Genomic DNA, 20,143 nt, shown 5'->3' with positions numbered 1-20,143 from the left:
ATATAGACAGATACATATTATTATATAGACTGATAAATAATATTAACAAATTATGATATAGACTAATACATATCATTAATTAGACTGATACATATTATTATATAGACTGATAGACTGATACATATTATTATATAGACTGATACTTATTATTACATAGACTGACTGATTATTATATATAGACTGACAAATTATGATATAGACTGATACATATTATATAGACTGATACATATTATTATATAGACTGATATTTATTATTATATTACTGAAACAAATTATGATATAGACTGATACATGTTATTTTTACGATTGATATATATCATTATATAAACTGACTGATACATATTATTATATAGACTGACTGATACATATTATTATATAGACTGACTATACAATATTATTATATAGACTGATACATATTATATAGACTGACTATACATATTATTATATAGACTGATGATACATATTATTATATAGACTGATACAATATTATTATATAGACTGACATATTATTATATAGACTGACATATTATTATAGACTGACTAATACAATATTATTATATAGACTGACACATATTATTATATAGACTGACTGATACATATGATTATATAGACTGACTGATACAATATTATTATATAGACTGACTGATACAATATTATTATATAGACTGATATACATATTATTATATAGACTGACTAATACAATATTATTATATAGACTGACACATATTATTATATAGACTGATACATATTATTATATAGACTGATATAGACTAATACATATCATTAATTAGACTATACATATTATGATATAGACTGACTGATACATATTATTATATAGACTGATACAAATTATGATATAGACTGATATTATTATACAGACTGACTGATGCATATTGTTATATAGACTGACTGATACATATTATTATATAGACTGACTGATACATATTATTATATAGACTGACAGATACATATTATTATATAGACTGACTGATGCATATTATTATATAGACTGACTGATACAATATTATTATATAGACTGACACATATTATTATATAGACTGACATATTATTATATAGACTGACTAACTGATACATATTATTATATAGACTGACTAATACATATTATTATATAGACTGACTGACACATATTATTATATAGACTGACTGATACATATTATATAGACTGATACATATTATTATATAGACTGACTGATACATATTATTATATAGACTGACTGACACATATTATTATATAGACTGACACATATTATTATATAGACAGATACATATTATTATATAGACTGATAAATAATATTAACAAATTATGATATAGACTAATACATATCATTAATTAGACTGATACATATTATGATATAGACTGACTGATACATATTATTATATAGACTGATACATATTATTATATAGACTGATACTTATTATTACATAGACTGACTGATACATATTATTATATAGACTGATACAAATTATGATATAGACTGATACATATTATATAGACTGATACATATTATTATATAGACTGATATTTATTATTATATAGACTGAAACAAATTATGATATAGACTGATACATGTTATTTTTACGATTGATATATATCATTATATAAACTGACTGATACATATTATTATATAGACTGACTGATACATATTATTATATAGACTGACTGATACATATTATTATATAGACTGACTGATACAATATTATTATATAGACTGATACATATTATATAGACTGACTGATACATATTATTATATAGACTGACTGATACATATTATTATATAGACTGACTGACACATATTATTATATAGACTGACTGATACATATTATTATATAGACTGACACATATTATTATATAGACTGACTAATACAATATTATTATATAGACTGACACATATTATTATATAGACTGACTGATACATATGATTATATAGACTGACTGATACAATATTATTATATAGACTGACTGATACAATATTATTATATAGACTGACTGATACATATTATTATATAGACTGACTAATACAATATTATTATATAGACTGACACATATTATTATATAGACTGATACATATTATTATATTAACAAATTATGATATAGACTAATACATATCATTAATTAGACTGATACATATTATGATATAGACTGACTGATACATATTATTATATAGACTGATACAAATTATGATATAGACTGACACATATTATTATACAGACTGACTGATGCATATTGTTATATAGACTGACTGATACATATTATTATATAGACTGACTGATACATATTATTATATAGACTGACAGATACATATTATTATATAGACTGACTGATGCATATTATTATATAGACTGACTGATACAATATTATTATATAGACTGACACATATTATTATATAGACTGACTGATACATATTATTATATAGACTGACTAACTGATACATATTATTATATAGACTGACTAATACATATTATTATATAGACTGACTGACACATATTATTATATAGACTGACTGATACATATTATTATATAGACTGACTGATACATATTATTATATAGACTGACTGATACATATTATTATATAGACTGACTGACAAATATTATTACATAGACTGACTGATACATATTATTATATAGACTGACACATATTATTATATAGACTGACTAATACAATATTATTATATAGACTGACACATATTATTATATAGACTGACTGATACATATGATTATATAGACTGACTGATACAATATTATTATATAGACTGACTGATACAATATTATTATATAGACTGACTGATACATATTATTATATAGACTGACTAATACAATATTATTATATAGACTGACACATATTATTATATAGACTGATACATATTATTATATTAACAAATTATGATATAGACTAATACATATCATTAATTAGACTGATACATATTATGATATAGACTGACTGATACATATTGTTATATAGACTGACTGATACATATTATTATATAGACTGACTGATACATATTATTATATAGACTGACTGATACATATTATTATATAGACTGACTGATACATCTTATTATATAGGCTGACTGATACATATTATTATATAGACTGATACATATTATTATATAGACTGACTGATACATATTATTATATAGACTGAAACAAATTATGATGTAGACTGATACATACTATTATATAGACTGATACATATATTATATAGACTGAAACAAATTATGATATAGACTGATACATATTATTATTAAGATTGATATATATCGTTATATAGACTGACTGATACATATTATTATATAGACTGACTGATACATATTATTATATAGACTGATACATATTATTATATAGACTGATACATATTATTATATAGACTGACTGATACATATTATTATATAGACTGACTGATCATATTATTATATAGACTGACTGATACAATATTATTATATAGACTGACTGATACATATTATTATATAGACTGACTAATACAATATTATTATATAGACTGACACATATTATTATATAGACTGATACATATTATTATATTAACAAATTATGATATAGACTAATACATATCATTAATTAGACTGATACATATTATGATATAGACTGACTGATACATATTGTTATATAGACTGACTGATACATATTATTATATAGACTGACTGATACATATTATTATATAGACTGACAGATACATATTATTATATAGACTGACTGATGCATATTATTATATAGACTGACTGACACATATTATTATATAGACTGACTGATACATATTATTATATAGACTGACTGATACATATTATTATATAGACTGACTGATACATATTATTATATAGACTGACTGACAAATATTATTACATAGACTGACTGATACATATTATTATATAGACTGACACATATTATTATATAGACTGACTAATACAATATTATTATATAGACTGACACATATTATTATATAGACTGACTAACTGATACATATTATTATATAGACTGACTAATACATATTATTATATAGACTGACTGACACATATTATTATATAGACTGACTGATCATATTATTATATAGACTGACTGATACAATATTATTATATAGACTGACTGATACATATTATTATATAGACTGACTAATACAATATTATTATATAGACTGACACATATTATTATATAGACTGATACATATTATTATATTAACAAATTATGATATAGACTAATACATATCATTAATTAGACTGATACATATTATGATATAGACTGACTGATACATATTATTATATAGACTGATACAAATTATGATATAGACTGACACATATTATTATACAGACTGACTGATGCATATTGTTATATAGACTGACTGATACATATTATTATATAGACTGACTGATACATATTATTATATAGACTGACAGATACATATTATTATATAGACTGACTGATGCATATTATTATATAGACTGACTGATACAATATTATTATATAGACTGACACATATTATTATATAGACTGACTGATACATATTATTATATAGACTGACTAACTGATACATATTATTATATAGACTGACTAATACATATTATTATATAGACTGACTGACACATATTATTATATAGACTGACTGATACATATTATTATATAGACTGACTGATACATATTATTATATAGACTGACTGATACATATTATTATATAGACTGACTGACAAATATTATTACATAGACTGACTGATACATATTATTATATAGACTGACACATATTATTATATAGACTGACTAATACAATATTATTATATAGACTGACACATATTATTATATAGACTGACTGATACATATGATTATATAGACTGACTGATACAATATTATTATATAGACTGACTGATACAATATTATTATATAGACTGACTGATACATATTATTATATAGACTGACTAATACAATATTATTATATAGACTGACACATATTATTATATAGACTGATACATATTATTATATTAACAAATTATGATATAGACTAATACATATCATTAATTAGACTGATACATATTATGATATAGACTGACTGATACATATTGTTATATAGACTGACTGATACATATTATTATATAGACTGACTGATACATATTATTATATAGACTGACTGATACATATTATTATATAGACTGACTGATACATCTTATTATATAGGCTGACTGATACATATTATTATATAGACTGATACATATTATTATATAGACTGACTGATACATATTATTATATAGACTGAAACAAATTATGATGTAGACTGATACATACTATTATATAGACTGATACATATATTATATAGACTGAAACAAATTATGATATAGACTGATACATATTATTATTAAGATTGATATATATCGTTATATAGACTGACTGATACATATTATTATATAGACTGACTGATACATATTATTATATAGACTGATACATATTATTATATAGACTGATACATATTATTATATAGACTGACTGATACATATTATTATATAGACTGACTGATCATATTATTATATAGACTGACTGATACAATATTATTATATAGACTGACTGATACATATTATTATATAGACTGACTAATACAATATTATTATATAGACTGACACATATTATTATATAGACTGATACATATTATTATATTAACAAATTATGATATAGACTAATACATATCATTAATTAGACTGATACATATTATGATATAGACTGACTGATACATATTGTTATATAGACTGACTGATACATATTATTATATAGACTGACTGATACATATTATTATATAGACTGACAGATACATATTATTATATAGACTGACTGATGCATATTATTATATAGACTGACTGACACATATTATTATATAGACTGACTGATACATATTATTATATAGACTGACTGATACATATTATTATATAGACTGACTGATACATATTATTATATAGACTGACTGACAAATATTATTACATAGACTGACTGATACATATTATTATATAGACTGACACATATTATTATATAGACTGACTAATACAATATTATTATATAGACTGACACATATTATTATATAGACTGACTGATACATATGATTATATAGACTGACTGATACAATATTATTATATAGACTGACTGATACAATATTATTATATAGACTGACTGATACATATTATTATATAGACTGACTAATACAATATTATTATATAGACTGACACATATTATTATATAGACTGATACATATTATTATATTAACAAATTATGATATAGACTAATACATATCATTAATTAGACTGATACATATTATGATATAGACTGACTGATACATATTGTTATATAGACTGACTGATACATATTATTATATAGACTGACTGATACATATTATTATATAGACTGACTGATACATATTATTATATAGACTGACTGATACATCTTATTATATAGGCTGACTGATACATATTATTATATAGACTGATACATATTATTATATAGACTGACTGATACATATTATTATATAGACTGAAACAAATTATGATGTAGACTGATACATACTATTATATAGACTGATACATATATTATATAGACTGAAACAAATTATGATATAGACTGATACATATTATTATTAAGATTGATATATATCGTTATATAGACTGACTGATACATATTATTATATAGACTGACTGATACATATTATTATATAGACTGATACATATTATTATATAGACTGATACATATTATTATATAGACTGACTGATACATATTATTATATAGACTGACTGATCATATTATTATATAGACTGACTGATACAATATTATTATATAGACTGACTGATACATATTATTATATAGACTGACTAATACAATATTATTATATAGACTGACACATATTATTATATAGACTGATACATATTATTATATTAACAAATTATGATATAGACTAATACATATCATTAATTAGACTGATACATATTATGATATAGACTGACTGATACATATTGTTATATAGACTGACTGATACATATTATTATATAGACTGACTGATACATATTATTATATAGACTGACAGATACATATTATTATATAGACTGACTGATGCATATTATTATATAGACTGACTGATACAATATTATTATATAGACTGACACATATTATTATATAGACTGACTGATACATATTATTATATAGACTGACTAACTGATACATATTATTATATAGACTGACTAATACATATTATTATATAGACTGACTGACACATATTATTATATTGACTGACTGATACATATTATTATATAGACTGACTGATACATATTATTATATAGACTGACTGATACATATTATTATATAGACTGACTGACAAATATTATTATATAGACTGACTGATACATATTATTATATAGACTGACACATATTATTATATAGACTGACTAATACAATATTATTATATAGACTGACACATATTATTATATAGACTGACTGATACATATGATTATATAGACTGACTGATACAATATTATTATATAGACTGACTAATACAATATTATTATATAGACTGACACATATTATTATATAGACTGATACATATTATTATATTAACAAATTATGATATAGACTAATACATATCATTAATTAGACTGATACATATTATGATATAGACTGACTGATACATATTGTTATATAGACTGACTGATACATATTATTATATAGACTGACTGATACATATTATTATATAGACTGACTGATACATATTATTATATAGACTGACTGATACATATTATTATATAGGCTGACTGATACATATTATTATATAGACTGGCTGATACATATTATTATATAGACTGACTGATACATATTATTATATAGACTGACTGATACATATTATTATATAGACTGAAACAAATTATGATGTAGACTGATACATACTATTATATAGACTGATACATATATTATATAGACTGAAACAAATTATGATATAGACTGATACATATTATTATTAAGATTGATATATATCGTTATATAGACTGACTGATACATATTATTATATAGACTGACTGATACATATTATTATATAGACTGACAGATACATATTATTATATAGACTGACTGATGCATATTATTATATAGACTGACTGATACAATATTATTATATAGACTGACACATATTATTATATAGACTGACTGATACATATTATTATATAGACTGACTAACTGATACATATTATTATATAGACTGACTAATACATATTATTATATAGACTGACTGACACATATTATTATATTGACTGACTGATACATATTATTATATAGACTGACTGATACATATTATTATATAGACTGACTGATACATATTATTATATAGACTGACTGACAAATATTATTATATAGACTGACTGATACATATTATTATATAGACTGACACATATTATTATATAGACTGACTAATACAATATTATTATATAGACTGACACATATTATTATATAGACTGATATACATATGATTATATAGACTGACTGATACAATATTATTATATAGACTGACTAATACAATATTATTATATAGACTGACACATATTATTATATAGACTGATACATATTATTATATTAACAAATTATGATATAGACTAATACATATCATTAATTAGACTGATACATATTATGATATAGACTGACTGATACATATTGTTATATAGACTGACTGATACATATTATTATATAGACTGACTGATACATATTATTATATAGACTGACTGATACATATTATTATATAGACTGACTGATACATATTATTATATAGGCTGACTGATACATATTATTATATAGACTGGCTGATACATATTATTATATAGACTGACTGATACATATTATTATATAGACTGACTGATACATATTATTATATAGACTGAAACAAATTATGATGTAGACTGATACATACTATTATATAGACTGATACATATATTATATAGACTGAAACAAATTATGATATAGACTGATACATATTATTATTAAGATTGATATATATCGTTATATAGACTGACTGATACATATTATTATATAGACTGACTGATACATATTATTATATAGACTGATACATATTATTATATAGACTGACTGATACATATTATTATATAGACTGACTGATCATATTATTATATAGACTGACTGATACACATTATTATATAGACTGACTGATACACATTATTATATAGACTGATACATATTATTATATAGACTGACTGATACATATTATTATATAGACTGACTAATACATATTATTATATAGACTGACTGATCATATTATTATATAGACTGACTGATACACATTATTATATAGACTGATACATATTATTATATAGACTGATACATGTTATTATATAGACTGATACTTATTATTATATAGACTGACTGAAACATATTATTATATAGACTGAAACATATTATTATATAGACTGATACATATTATTATATAGACTGACTGATACATATTATTATATAGACTGATACATATTATTATATAGACTGATAAATATTATTATATTAACAAATTATGATATAGACTAATACATATCATTAATTAGACTGATACATATTATGATATAGACTGACTGATACATATTATTATATAGACTGATACAAATTATGATATAGACTGACACATATTATTATACAGACTGATACATATTATTATATTAACAAATTATCATATAGACGAATACATATAATTAATTAGACTGATACATATTATGATATAGACTGACTGATACATATTGTTATATAGACTGACTGATACATATTATTATATAAAAAATTATGATATAGACTGATACATATTATTATATAAAAAATTATGATATAGACTAATACCTATCATTAATTAGACTGATACATATTATGATATAGACTGATACATATTATTATATAGACTGATACTTATTATTATATAGACTGATTGATACATATTATTATATAGACTGATACAAATTATGATATAGACTGATACATATTATATAGACTGATACATATTATTATATAGACTGACTGATACATATTATTATATAGACTGACTGACACATATTATTATATAGACTGACACATATTATTATATAGACAGATACATATTACTATATAGACTGATAAATAATATTATATTAACAAATTATGACATAGACTAATACATATCATTGATTAGACTGATACATATTATGATATAGACTGACTGATACATATTATTATATAGACTGATACATATTATTATATAGACTGATACTTATTATTACATAGACTGACTGATACATATTATTATATAGACTGATACAAATTATGATATAGACTGATACATATTATATAGACTGATACATATTATTATATAGACTGATATTTATTATTATATAGACTGAAACAAATTATGATATAGACTGATACATGTTATTTTTACGATTGATATATATCATTATATAAACTGACTGATACATATTATTATATAGACTGACTGATACATATTATTATATAGACTGACTGATACAATATTATTATATAGACTGATACATATTATATAGACTGACTGATACATATTATTATATAGACTGACTGATACATATTATTATATAGACTGACTGACACATATTATTATATAGACTGACTGATACATATTATTATATAGACTGACACATATTATTATATAGACTGACTAATACAATATTATTATATAGACTGACACATATTATTATATAGACTGACTGATACATATGATTATATAGACTGACTGATACAATATTATTATATAGACTGACTGATACAATATTATTATATAGACTGACTGATACATATTATTATATAGACTGACTAATACAATATTATTATATAGACTGACACATATTATTATATAGACTGATACATATTATTATATTAACAAATTATGATATAGACTAATACATATCATTAATTAGACTGATACATATTATGATATAGACTGACTGATACATATTGTTATATAGACTGACTGATACATATTATTATATAGACTGACTGATACATATTATTATATAGACTGACTGATACTTATTATTATATAGACTGACACATATTATTATATAGACTGACTAATACAATATTATTATATAGACTGACACATATTATTATATAGACTGACTGATACATATGATTATATAGACTGACTGATACAATATTATTATATAGACTGACTGATACAATATTATTATATAGACTGACTGATACATATTATTATATAGACTGACTAATACAATATTATTATATAGACTGACACATATTATTATATAGACTGATACATATTATTATATTAACAAATTATGATATAGACTAATACATATCATTAATTAGACTGATACATATTATGATATAGACTGACTGATACATATTGTTATATAGACTGACTGATACATATTATTATATAGACTGACTGATACATATTATTATATAGACTGACTGATACTTATTATTATATAGACTGACTGATGCATATTATTATATAGACTGACTGATACAATATTATTATATAGACTGACACATATTATTATATAGACTGACTGATACATATTATTATATAGACTGACTAACTGATACATAGTATTATATAGACTGACTAATACATATTATTATATAGACTGACTGACACATATTATTATATAGACTGACTGATACATATTATTATATAGACTGACTGATACATATTATTATATAGACTGACTGATACATATTATTATATAGACTGACTGACACATATTATTATATAGACTGACTGATACATATTATTATATAGACTGACACATATTATTATATAGACTGACTAATACAATATTATTATATAGACTGACACATGTTATTATATAGACTGACTGATACATATGATTATATAGACTGACTGATACAATATTATTATATAGACTGACTGATACAATATTATTATATAGACTGACTGATACATATTATTATATAGACTGACACATATTATTATATAGACTGATACATATTATTATATTAACAAATTATGATATAGACTAATACATATCATTAATTAGACTGATACATATTATGATATAGACTGACTGATACATATTGTTATATAGACTGACTGATACATATTATTATATAGACTGACTGATACATATTATTATATAGACTGACTGATACATATTTTTATATAGACTGACTGATGCATATTATTATATAGACTGACTGATACAATATTATTATATAGACTGACACATATTATTATATAGACTGACTGATACATATTATTATATAGACTGACTAACTGATACATATTATTATATAGACTGACTAATACATATTATTATATAGACTGACTGACACATATTATTATATAGACTGACTGATACATATTCTTATATAGACTGACTGATACATATTATTATATAGACTGACTGATACATATTATTATATAGACTGACTAACACATATTATTATATAGACTGACTGATACATATTATTATATAGACTGACACATATTATTATATAGACTGACTAATACAATATTATTATATAGACTGACACATGTTATTATATAGACTGACTGATACATATGATTATATAGACTGACTGATACAATATTATTATATAGACTGACTGATACAATATTATTATATAGACTGACTGATACATATTATTATATAGACTGACACATATTATTATATAGACTGATACATATTATTATATTAACAAATTATGATATAGACTAATACATATCATTAATTAGACTGATACATATTATGATATAGACTGACTGATACATATTGTTATATAGACTGATGATACATATTATTATATAGACTGACTGATACATATTATTATATAGACTGACTGATACATATTTTTATATAGACTGACTGATGCATATTATTATATAGACTGACTGATACAATATTATTATATAGACTGACACATATTATTATATAGACTGACTGATACATATTATTATATAGACTGACTAACTGATACATATTATTATATAGACTGACTAATACATATTATTATATAGACTGACTGACACATATTATTATATAGACTGACTGATACATATTCTTATATAGACTGACTGATACATATTATTATATAGACTGACTGATACATATTATTATATAGACTGACTAACACATATTATTATATAGACTGACTGATACATATTATTATATGACACATATTATTATATAGACTGACTAATACAATATTATTATATAGACTGACACATATTATTATATAGACTGACTGATACATATGATTATATAGACTGACTGATACAATATTATTATATAGACTGACTGATACAATATTATTATATAGACTGACTGATACATATTATTATATAGACTGACTAATACAATATTATTATATAGACTGACACATATTATTATATAGACTGATACATATTATTATATTAACAAATTATGATATAGACTAATACATATCATTAATTAGACTGATACATATTATGATATAGACTGACTGATACATATTATTATATAGACTGACTGACACATATTATTATATAGACTGACTGATACATATTATTATATAGACTGACACATATTATTATATAGACTGACTAATACAATATTATTATATAGACTGACACATATTATTATATAGACTGACTGATACATATGATTATATAGACTGACTGATACAATATTATTATATAGACTGACTGATACAATATTATTATATAGACTGACTGATACATATTATTATATAGACTGACTAATACAATATTATTATATAGACTGACACATATTATTATATAGACTGATACATATTATTATATTAACAAATTATGATATAGACTAATACATATCATTAATTAGACTGATACATATTATGATATAGACTGACTGATACATATTGTTATATAGACTGACTGATACATATTATTATATAGACTGACTGATACATATTATTATATAGACTGACTGATACATATTATTATATAGACTGACTGATGCATATTATTATATAGACTGACTGATACAATATTATTATATAGACTGACACATATTATTATATAGACTGACTGATACATATTATTATATAGACTGACTGACACATATTATTATATAGACTGACTGATACATATTATTATATAGACTGACTGATACATATTATTATATTTACTGACTGACACATATTATTATATAGACTGACTGATACATATGATTATATAGACTGACTGATACAATATTATTATATAGACTGACTGATACATATTGTTATATAGACTGACTGATACATATTATTATATAGACTGACTGATACATATTATTATATAGACTGACTGATACATATTATTATATAGACTGACTGATGCATATTATTATATAGACTGACTGATACAATATTATTATATAGACTGACACATATTATTATATAGACTGACTGATACATATTATTATATAGACTGACTAACTGATACATATTATTATATAGACTGACTAATACATATTATTATATAGACTGACTGACACATATTATTATATAGACTGACTGATACATGTTATTATATAGACTGACACATATTATTATATAGACTGACTAATATAATATTATTATATAGACTGACTGATACAATATTATTATATAGACTGACTGATACATATTATTATATAGACTGACTAATACAATATTATTATATAGACTGACTGATACAATATTATTATATAGACTGACTGATACAATATTATTATATAGACTGACTGATACATATTATTATATAGACTGACTAATACATATCATTAATTAGACTGATACATATTATGATATAGACTGACTGATACATATTGTTATATAGACTGACTGATACATATTATTATATAGACTGATACAAATTATGATATAGACTGATACATATTATTATATAGACTGCTACAAATTATGATATAGACTGACTGATACAATATCATGGACATGGATATATTGTATGTTGTATGTGTATGTCACCTGTGCTCTTGATCCTGCCTTCAGAGTGGGCCTCGACAAACAGACCTCTGAAGCGAGCCTTGGTTTTGAAGTTGACCACCAGATGACCCTGCTCGTTGATACGCATACTGGTGGGGTACAGGACACCTGCATAATGCAGAATAACACACGGTTAGATTTGTTATCAATATTCAAAGTCGTTTTTCTCCCTCCCTCCCTCCCTCCCTCCCTCCCTCCCTCCTTCCACCACTCACTCCCTGCCTCCTTTCCACAATCCCCTACCTCCCTCACCCGCTCACTCCCTCCCTCTCACACCCACTCACTCCCTCCCTCACTTCCTCCCGCACTCCCTCCTCCCCCACTCTCACACAGATCCCACTCTCCCATACACTCTATGTTTCTTCTCACCCTGTAACTCAGCCTGCGGTGGACTCCCGATGCCGTCCTTCCACAGCATGGCAGTATCGTACACAAAGGTGAGGCGGAGCTCAGACTGCAGATCAAAATGCTGCCAGCCCCCCGCACCCCCTGGGGAGTGGAACACGTATGACACGTGTAGTGGAACACGCAGAGTCACGTACGATTGGACCAGATTCAGCACCTGTAGAGTCGGGGAAAAGGTTAGAACCAATCAGGAGAGAGGGAGGTTAGACCTAATCAGTAGAGGGGAGAAAAGGTTAGAACCAATCAGGAGAGAGGGAGGTTAGACCTAATCAGTAGAGGGGAGAAAAGGTTAGAACCAATCAGGAGAGAGGGAGGTTAGACCTAATCAGTAGAGGGGAGAAAAGGTTAGAACCAATCAGGAGAGAGGTGGGAGGGCGAGATACATATTTTCTTTATGGGTATAAATTAGGTTTCTAGGTTTCTTCCTAGGTTTTGGCCTTTCTAGGGAGTTTTTCCTAGCCACCGTGCTTCTACACCTGCATTTGCTTGCTGTTTGGGGTTTTAGGCTGGGTTTCTGTACAGCACTTTGAGATATCAGCTGATGTACGAAGGGCTATATAAATACATTTGATTTGTATAGACAACTTCTTTTTGTCTGTATATTTTTTTCCCAGGCTCTTTGCCTGATTTCATACGTTTTTGTTTAATCCCTCTTATTTCAGCCTTGTCACTCAGCAGACACAGTTTTGGTGACCTACTGTAGGTACCTGGGATCCAAGGCCGTCTCCCATGCACTGTAAGGCTTTGTCCCATAGGGGGGTGCACAACCAGGCATTCCCACAGTGCATGTAGGAGGGTTTATTTTGCCCCTGCACATCGCCAACATGCATCATCCCGGGAAAAACTCCTCCTATGGAACGTTAGAGGAGGGACATTAAATCTATGAAAAACTCCTCCTATGGAACCTTAGAGGAGGGGAATTAATTCTATGAAAACTCCTCCTATGGAACCTCAGGGGAGGGGAATTAAATCTATGGAAAACTCCTCCTATGGAACCTTAGGGGAGGGAAACTAAATCTATGGAAAACTCCTATGGAACCTTAGGGGAGGGACATTCAATCTATGGAAAACTCCTCCGATGGAACCTTAGGGGAGGGAAACTAAATCTATGGAAAACTCCTCCTATGGAACCTTAGGGAGGGAAATTAAATCTATGAAAAACTTGTCTACCATTTCCCTCGTCTTCTCTGACATTTTACCCAAATATCTGAACCAATATACAACCTCGTCTTCTCTGACATTTTACTCAATATCTGAACTAATATACAACCTTGTCTCCTCTGACATTTTACCCAATACGGCTGTGTGTTCGATTTTATACACCTGTCAGCAACGGTTGTGGCTGAAATAGCCAAATCCACTAATAAGAATGGGTGTCCACATACTTTTGTATTTATAGTGTAATTCATAGTCTTCTCCAAGTTATCTCCCTCAAGCAAAAAGAGGACACACACATAACAGTAGCGCTATTCCAAGTCCTGTAGTAATAACGTGTTTAAACCCCACCTACTTCCTATTACTGTAATTACATTTGTAATTACAATACGGCACGATCAGTTAGAGAAATGGCCCTTATCTAACAGCTCATCACAAGATATATGGCCCCTACCTAACAGCTCATCACAGATAAATGGCCCCTATCTAACAGCTCATCACAGATAAATGGCCCCTATCTAACAGCTCATCACAGATAAATGACCCCTACCTAACAGCTCATCACAGATAAATGGCCCCTATCTAACAGCTCATCACAGATAAATGGCCCCTATCTAACAGCTCATCACAGATACATGGCCCCTATCTAACAGCTCATCACAGATAAATGGCCCCTATCTAACAGCCGATCACAGATAAACGGCTCCTATCTAACAGCTCATCACAGATAAATGACCCCTACCTATCAGCTCATCGCAGATAAATGGCCCCAATCTAACAGCTCATTACAGTTTCTGTAATTCTGTTAAAAATAAGGAAATAATCCATTCTAGAATGTGATCTGTGGTATATCGTGAGCCCGATTGAACATCTCTGGAGAGACCTGAAAGTAGCAGTACTGTGACGCTTCCCAGCTAACCTGACAGAGCTTGAGAGGATCTGCAGAGAAGAATGGGAGAAACTCCACAAATACAGGTGTGTCAAGCTTGTAGCGTCATACCCAAGCAGACTTGAGGCTGTGATCACTGCCAAAGGTGCATCAACAAAGTACTGAGTAAAGGGTCTGAATACTTATGTAAAATGTGATATATCAGTTTGTTATATTTAATACATTTGTAACAATTTCAAAAAACAAAAACCTGTTTTATTGCTCGGTCATTATGGGGTATTGTGTTTAGATTGATGAAAGGGGGGAAACCATTTAATCCATTTTAGAATGATGCTGTAACGTAACAAAATGTGGCGAAAATGTAGTATACTTTATACAATCAATATCAAAACATTCGGTCTATTGGGGACAAACTGTAGAACCCTGTATGGTCCTAGATGGATCTTCAATGTTGGTGTATAAACGTTATAAAGGTTTAATTTTATCCCATGAACAACACGTTCTTTGTCTGATTTTAATGAAACACTGGTTTAGTGGTTTGGTGGGGGAGGGAGGGAGGAGGTGGGGGAGGGAGAGAGGGAGGGAATGAGCGGGTGAGGGAGGGGGTGGCAACCCTATTCCCTATATAATGCACTACTTTTGACCGGGGCCCAAGGGGGGGGGGGGGGGGGCATTTGAGAAACACACACATTCTGACATTTGCATAGTCAATTATAATCAGAGAACACCGTAGCTGGATTATTACCTTTCACTAACGAGTAGGAAACACACACACACACACACACACACACACACACACACACACACACACACACACACACACACACACACAGATGATAGAACCAGCTCTGCACTGTAAAACATGGTTCAACCTAAAAATTAAAAAATTAAGTAAATGAGTTCCGATCTCTCAAGGGCGAAATACAACATATGTTGAAACCAAATACAAAGATTCGATGCCAACTGTTTTATTTGATTATTATCGAACCTATATTTACAGTTGGATCAAAAAGTAATGGGTGACATGTCTGGTGAGTATGCAGGCCATGGAAGGAACATTTTCAGCTTCCAGGAATAGTGTCCAGATCCTTGTGACATGGGGGCCCCGTGCATTATCATACCGAAGCATGAGGTGATGGCGGCGAATGAATGGCACGACAATGGGCCTCCAGGATCACGTCACGGTGACCAGTTGCCCATTGATGTCGGTTACGACGCCGAACTGCTGACAGGTTAAGACCCTGTTGTATTCACAATACACACGTTCACCTATCCACCGCCTGCTCTGAATCTGTACTAATGCTTTCATAACTGCAGACAGGTTAAGACCCTGTTGTATTCACAATACACACGTTCACCTATCCACCGCCTGCTCTGAATCTGTACTAATACTTTTATAATACGTTTAACATCTAACATGTGTATGTGACAAATAACATTTGATTTGATTTGATTTGATACTTAGAACCCTGGTTAAGGCTGACATTGTGAAGCTACATGAGCTTCGCTGAGACCGTTTGTGCAGAAATTCTTTGGTTGTTGTGCAAAACCCACAGTTTCATCAGCTGTCCGGGTCACAGACGTCCCCGCAGGTGAAGAAGCCGGATGTGGAGGTCCCGGGCTGGCGTGGTTACACGTGCTCGGTCTGCGGTTGTGAGGCCGGTTGGAACGTCCTGCCAAATTCTCTGCCAAATTCTCTGCCAAATTCTCTGCCAAATTCTCTGCCAAATTCTCTCTGCCAAATTCTCTACCAAATTCTCTGCCAAATCCTCTGCCAAATTCTCTGCCAAATTCTCTGCCAAATTCTCTGCCAAATTCTCTGCCAAATTCTCTGCCAAATCCTCTGCCAAATTCTCTGCCAAATTCTCTGTCAAATTCTCTGCCAAATTCTCTGCCAAATTCTCTGCCAAATCCTCTGCCAAATTCTCTGCCAAATTCTCTGCCAAATCCTCTGCCAAATTCTCTGCCAAATTCTCTGCCAAATTCTCTGCCAAATTCTCTAAAAACAACACTGGAAGCATCTTATGGAAGAGAAATTAACGTTAAATTAACAGCTCTGGTTGGCTGCAGTCAGTACGCAAGTTCTTGAGACATCTGTGGCATTTTGTTGGGTGACAAAACTGCACTTTTTTTTTTTGTGGCCTTTTATGTCCCCAGCATGACATTACAGTGGCTAATTTACATGAAATAATGACTCCAAACTGATCTTCACACAAGACTTTCACATTTATGTATCCAAATGTTTCTTCTAAAAAATAATGAACTTGAAAGCCACGACCTACATAAGCCACACCCCCCTCTTCTGATAGGCTGCCGACGCTACACTTCTCCAGCACTATGCAAAGCCACAGTGCTGGAGAAGTGTAGCGTCGGCAGCCTATCAGAAGAGGGGGGTGTGGCATGTTCTTGCCGTGTTGAAAGGAATGTAAGAAGGCCCATTCAGTTGTACATTATTTGAGCTCAGACAAATTGAATATGTGAAATGAACAACCAGCGACACCAATCAGTAAAAGCGCTTCAAACGAACAAGTCTTTTTCTACAGCGTATCAGATACACCTCCGCAAATTCAAAAAGCTTGTTGTAAACAACTTTAGAACTCCACCATTTGTGAATTGATCGCCCCCCATCTAGCTTCAGAGTTTGTTCTGTTAGGTGACCTAAACTGGGATATGCTTAACACCCC

General features: G+C 27.9%; 1 protein-coding gene across 1 annotated transcript in view; it reads right to left on the bottom strand.

Moving 5' to 3' along the window:
* Window positions 1–20,143, bottom strand: part of frem2a (FRAS1 related extracellular matrix 2a) — a 323,263-nt gene that overhangs the window by 50,793 nt on the left and 252,327 nt on the right. Inside the window, 2 exon segments of the mRNA XM_065005059.1 lie at window positions 14,993–15,118; window positions 15,380–15,572. Of these exon segments, the coding sequence (XP_064861131.1) occupies window positions 14,993–15,118; window positions 15,380–15,572 (319 nt within the window).

This window comes from Oncorhynchus nerka, linkage group LG19 (assembly GCF_034236695.1).
Source record: "Oncorhynchus nerka isolate Pitt River linkage group LG19, Oner_Uvic_2.0, whole genome shotgun sequence".
Lineage (NCBI taxonomy): Eukaryota > Metazoa > Chordata > Actinopteri > Salmoniformes > Salmonidae > Oncorhynchus > Oncorhynchus nerka.
The sequence above is the reverse complement of the archived record's forward strand: the minus strand, read 5'-3'. Positions and strand labels throughout refer to the sequence as shown.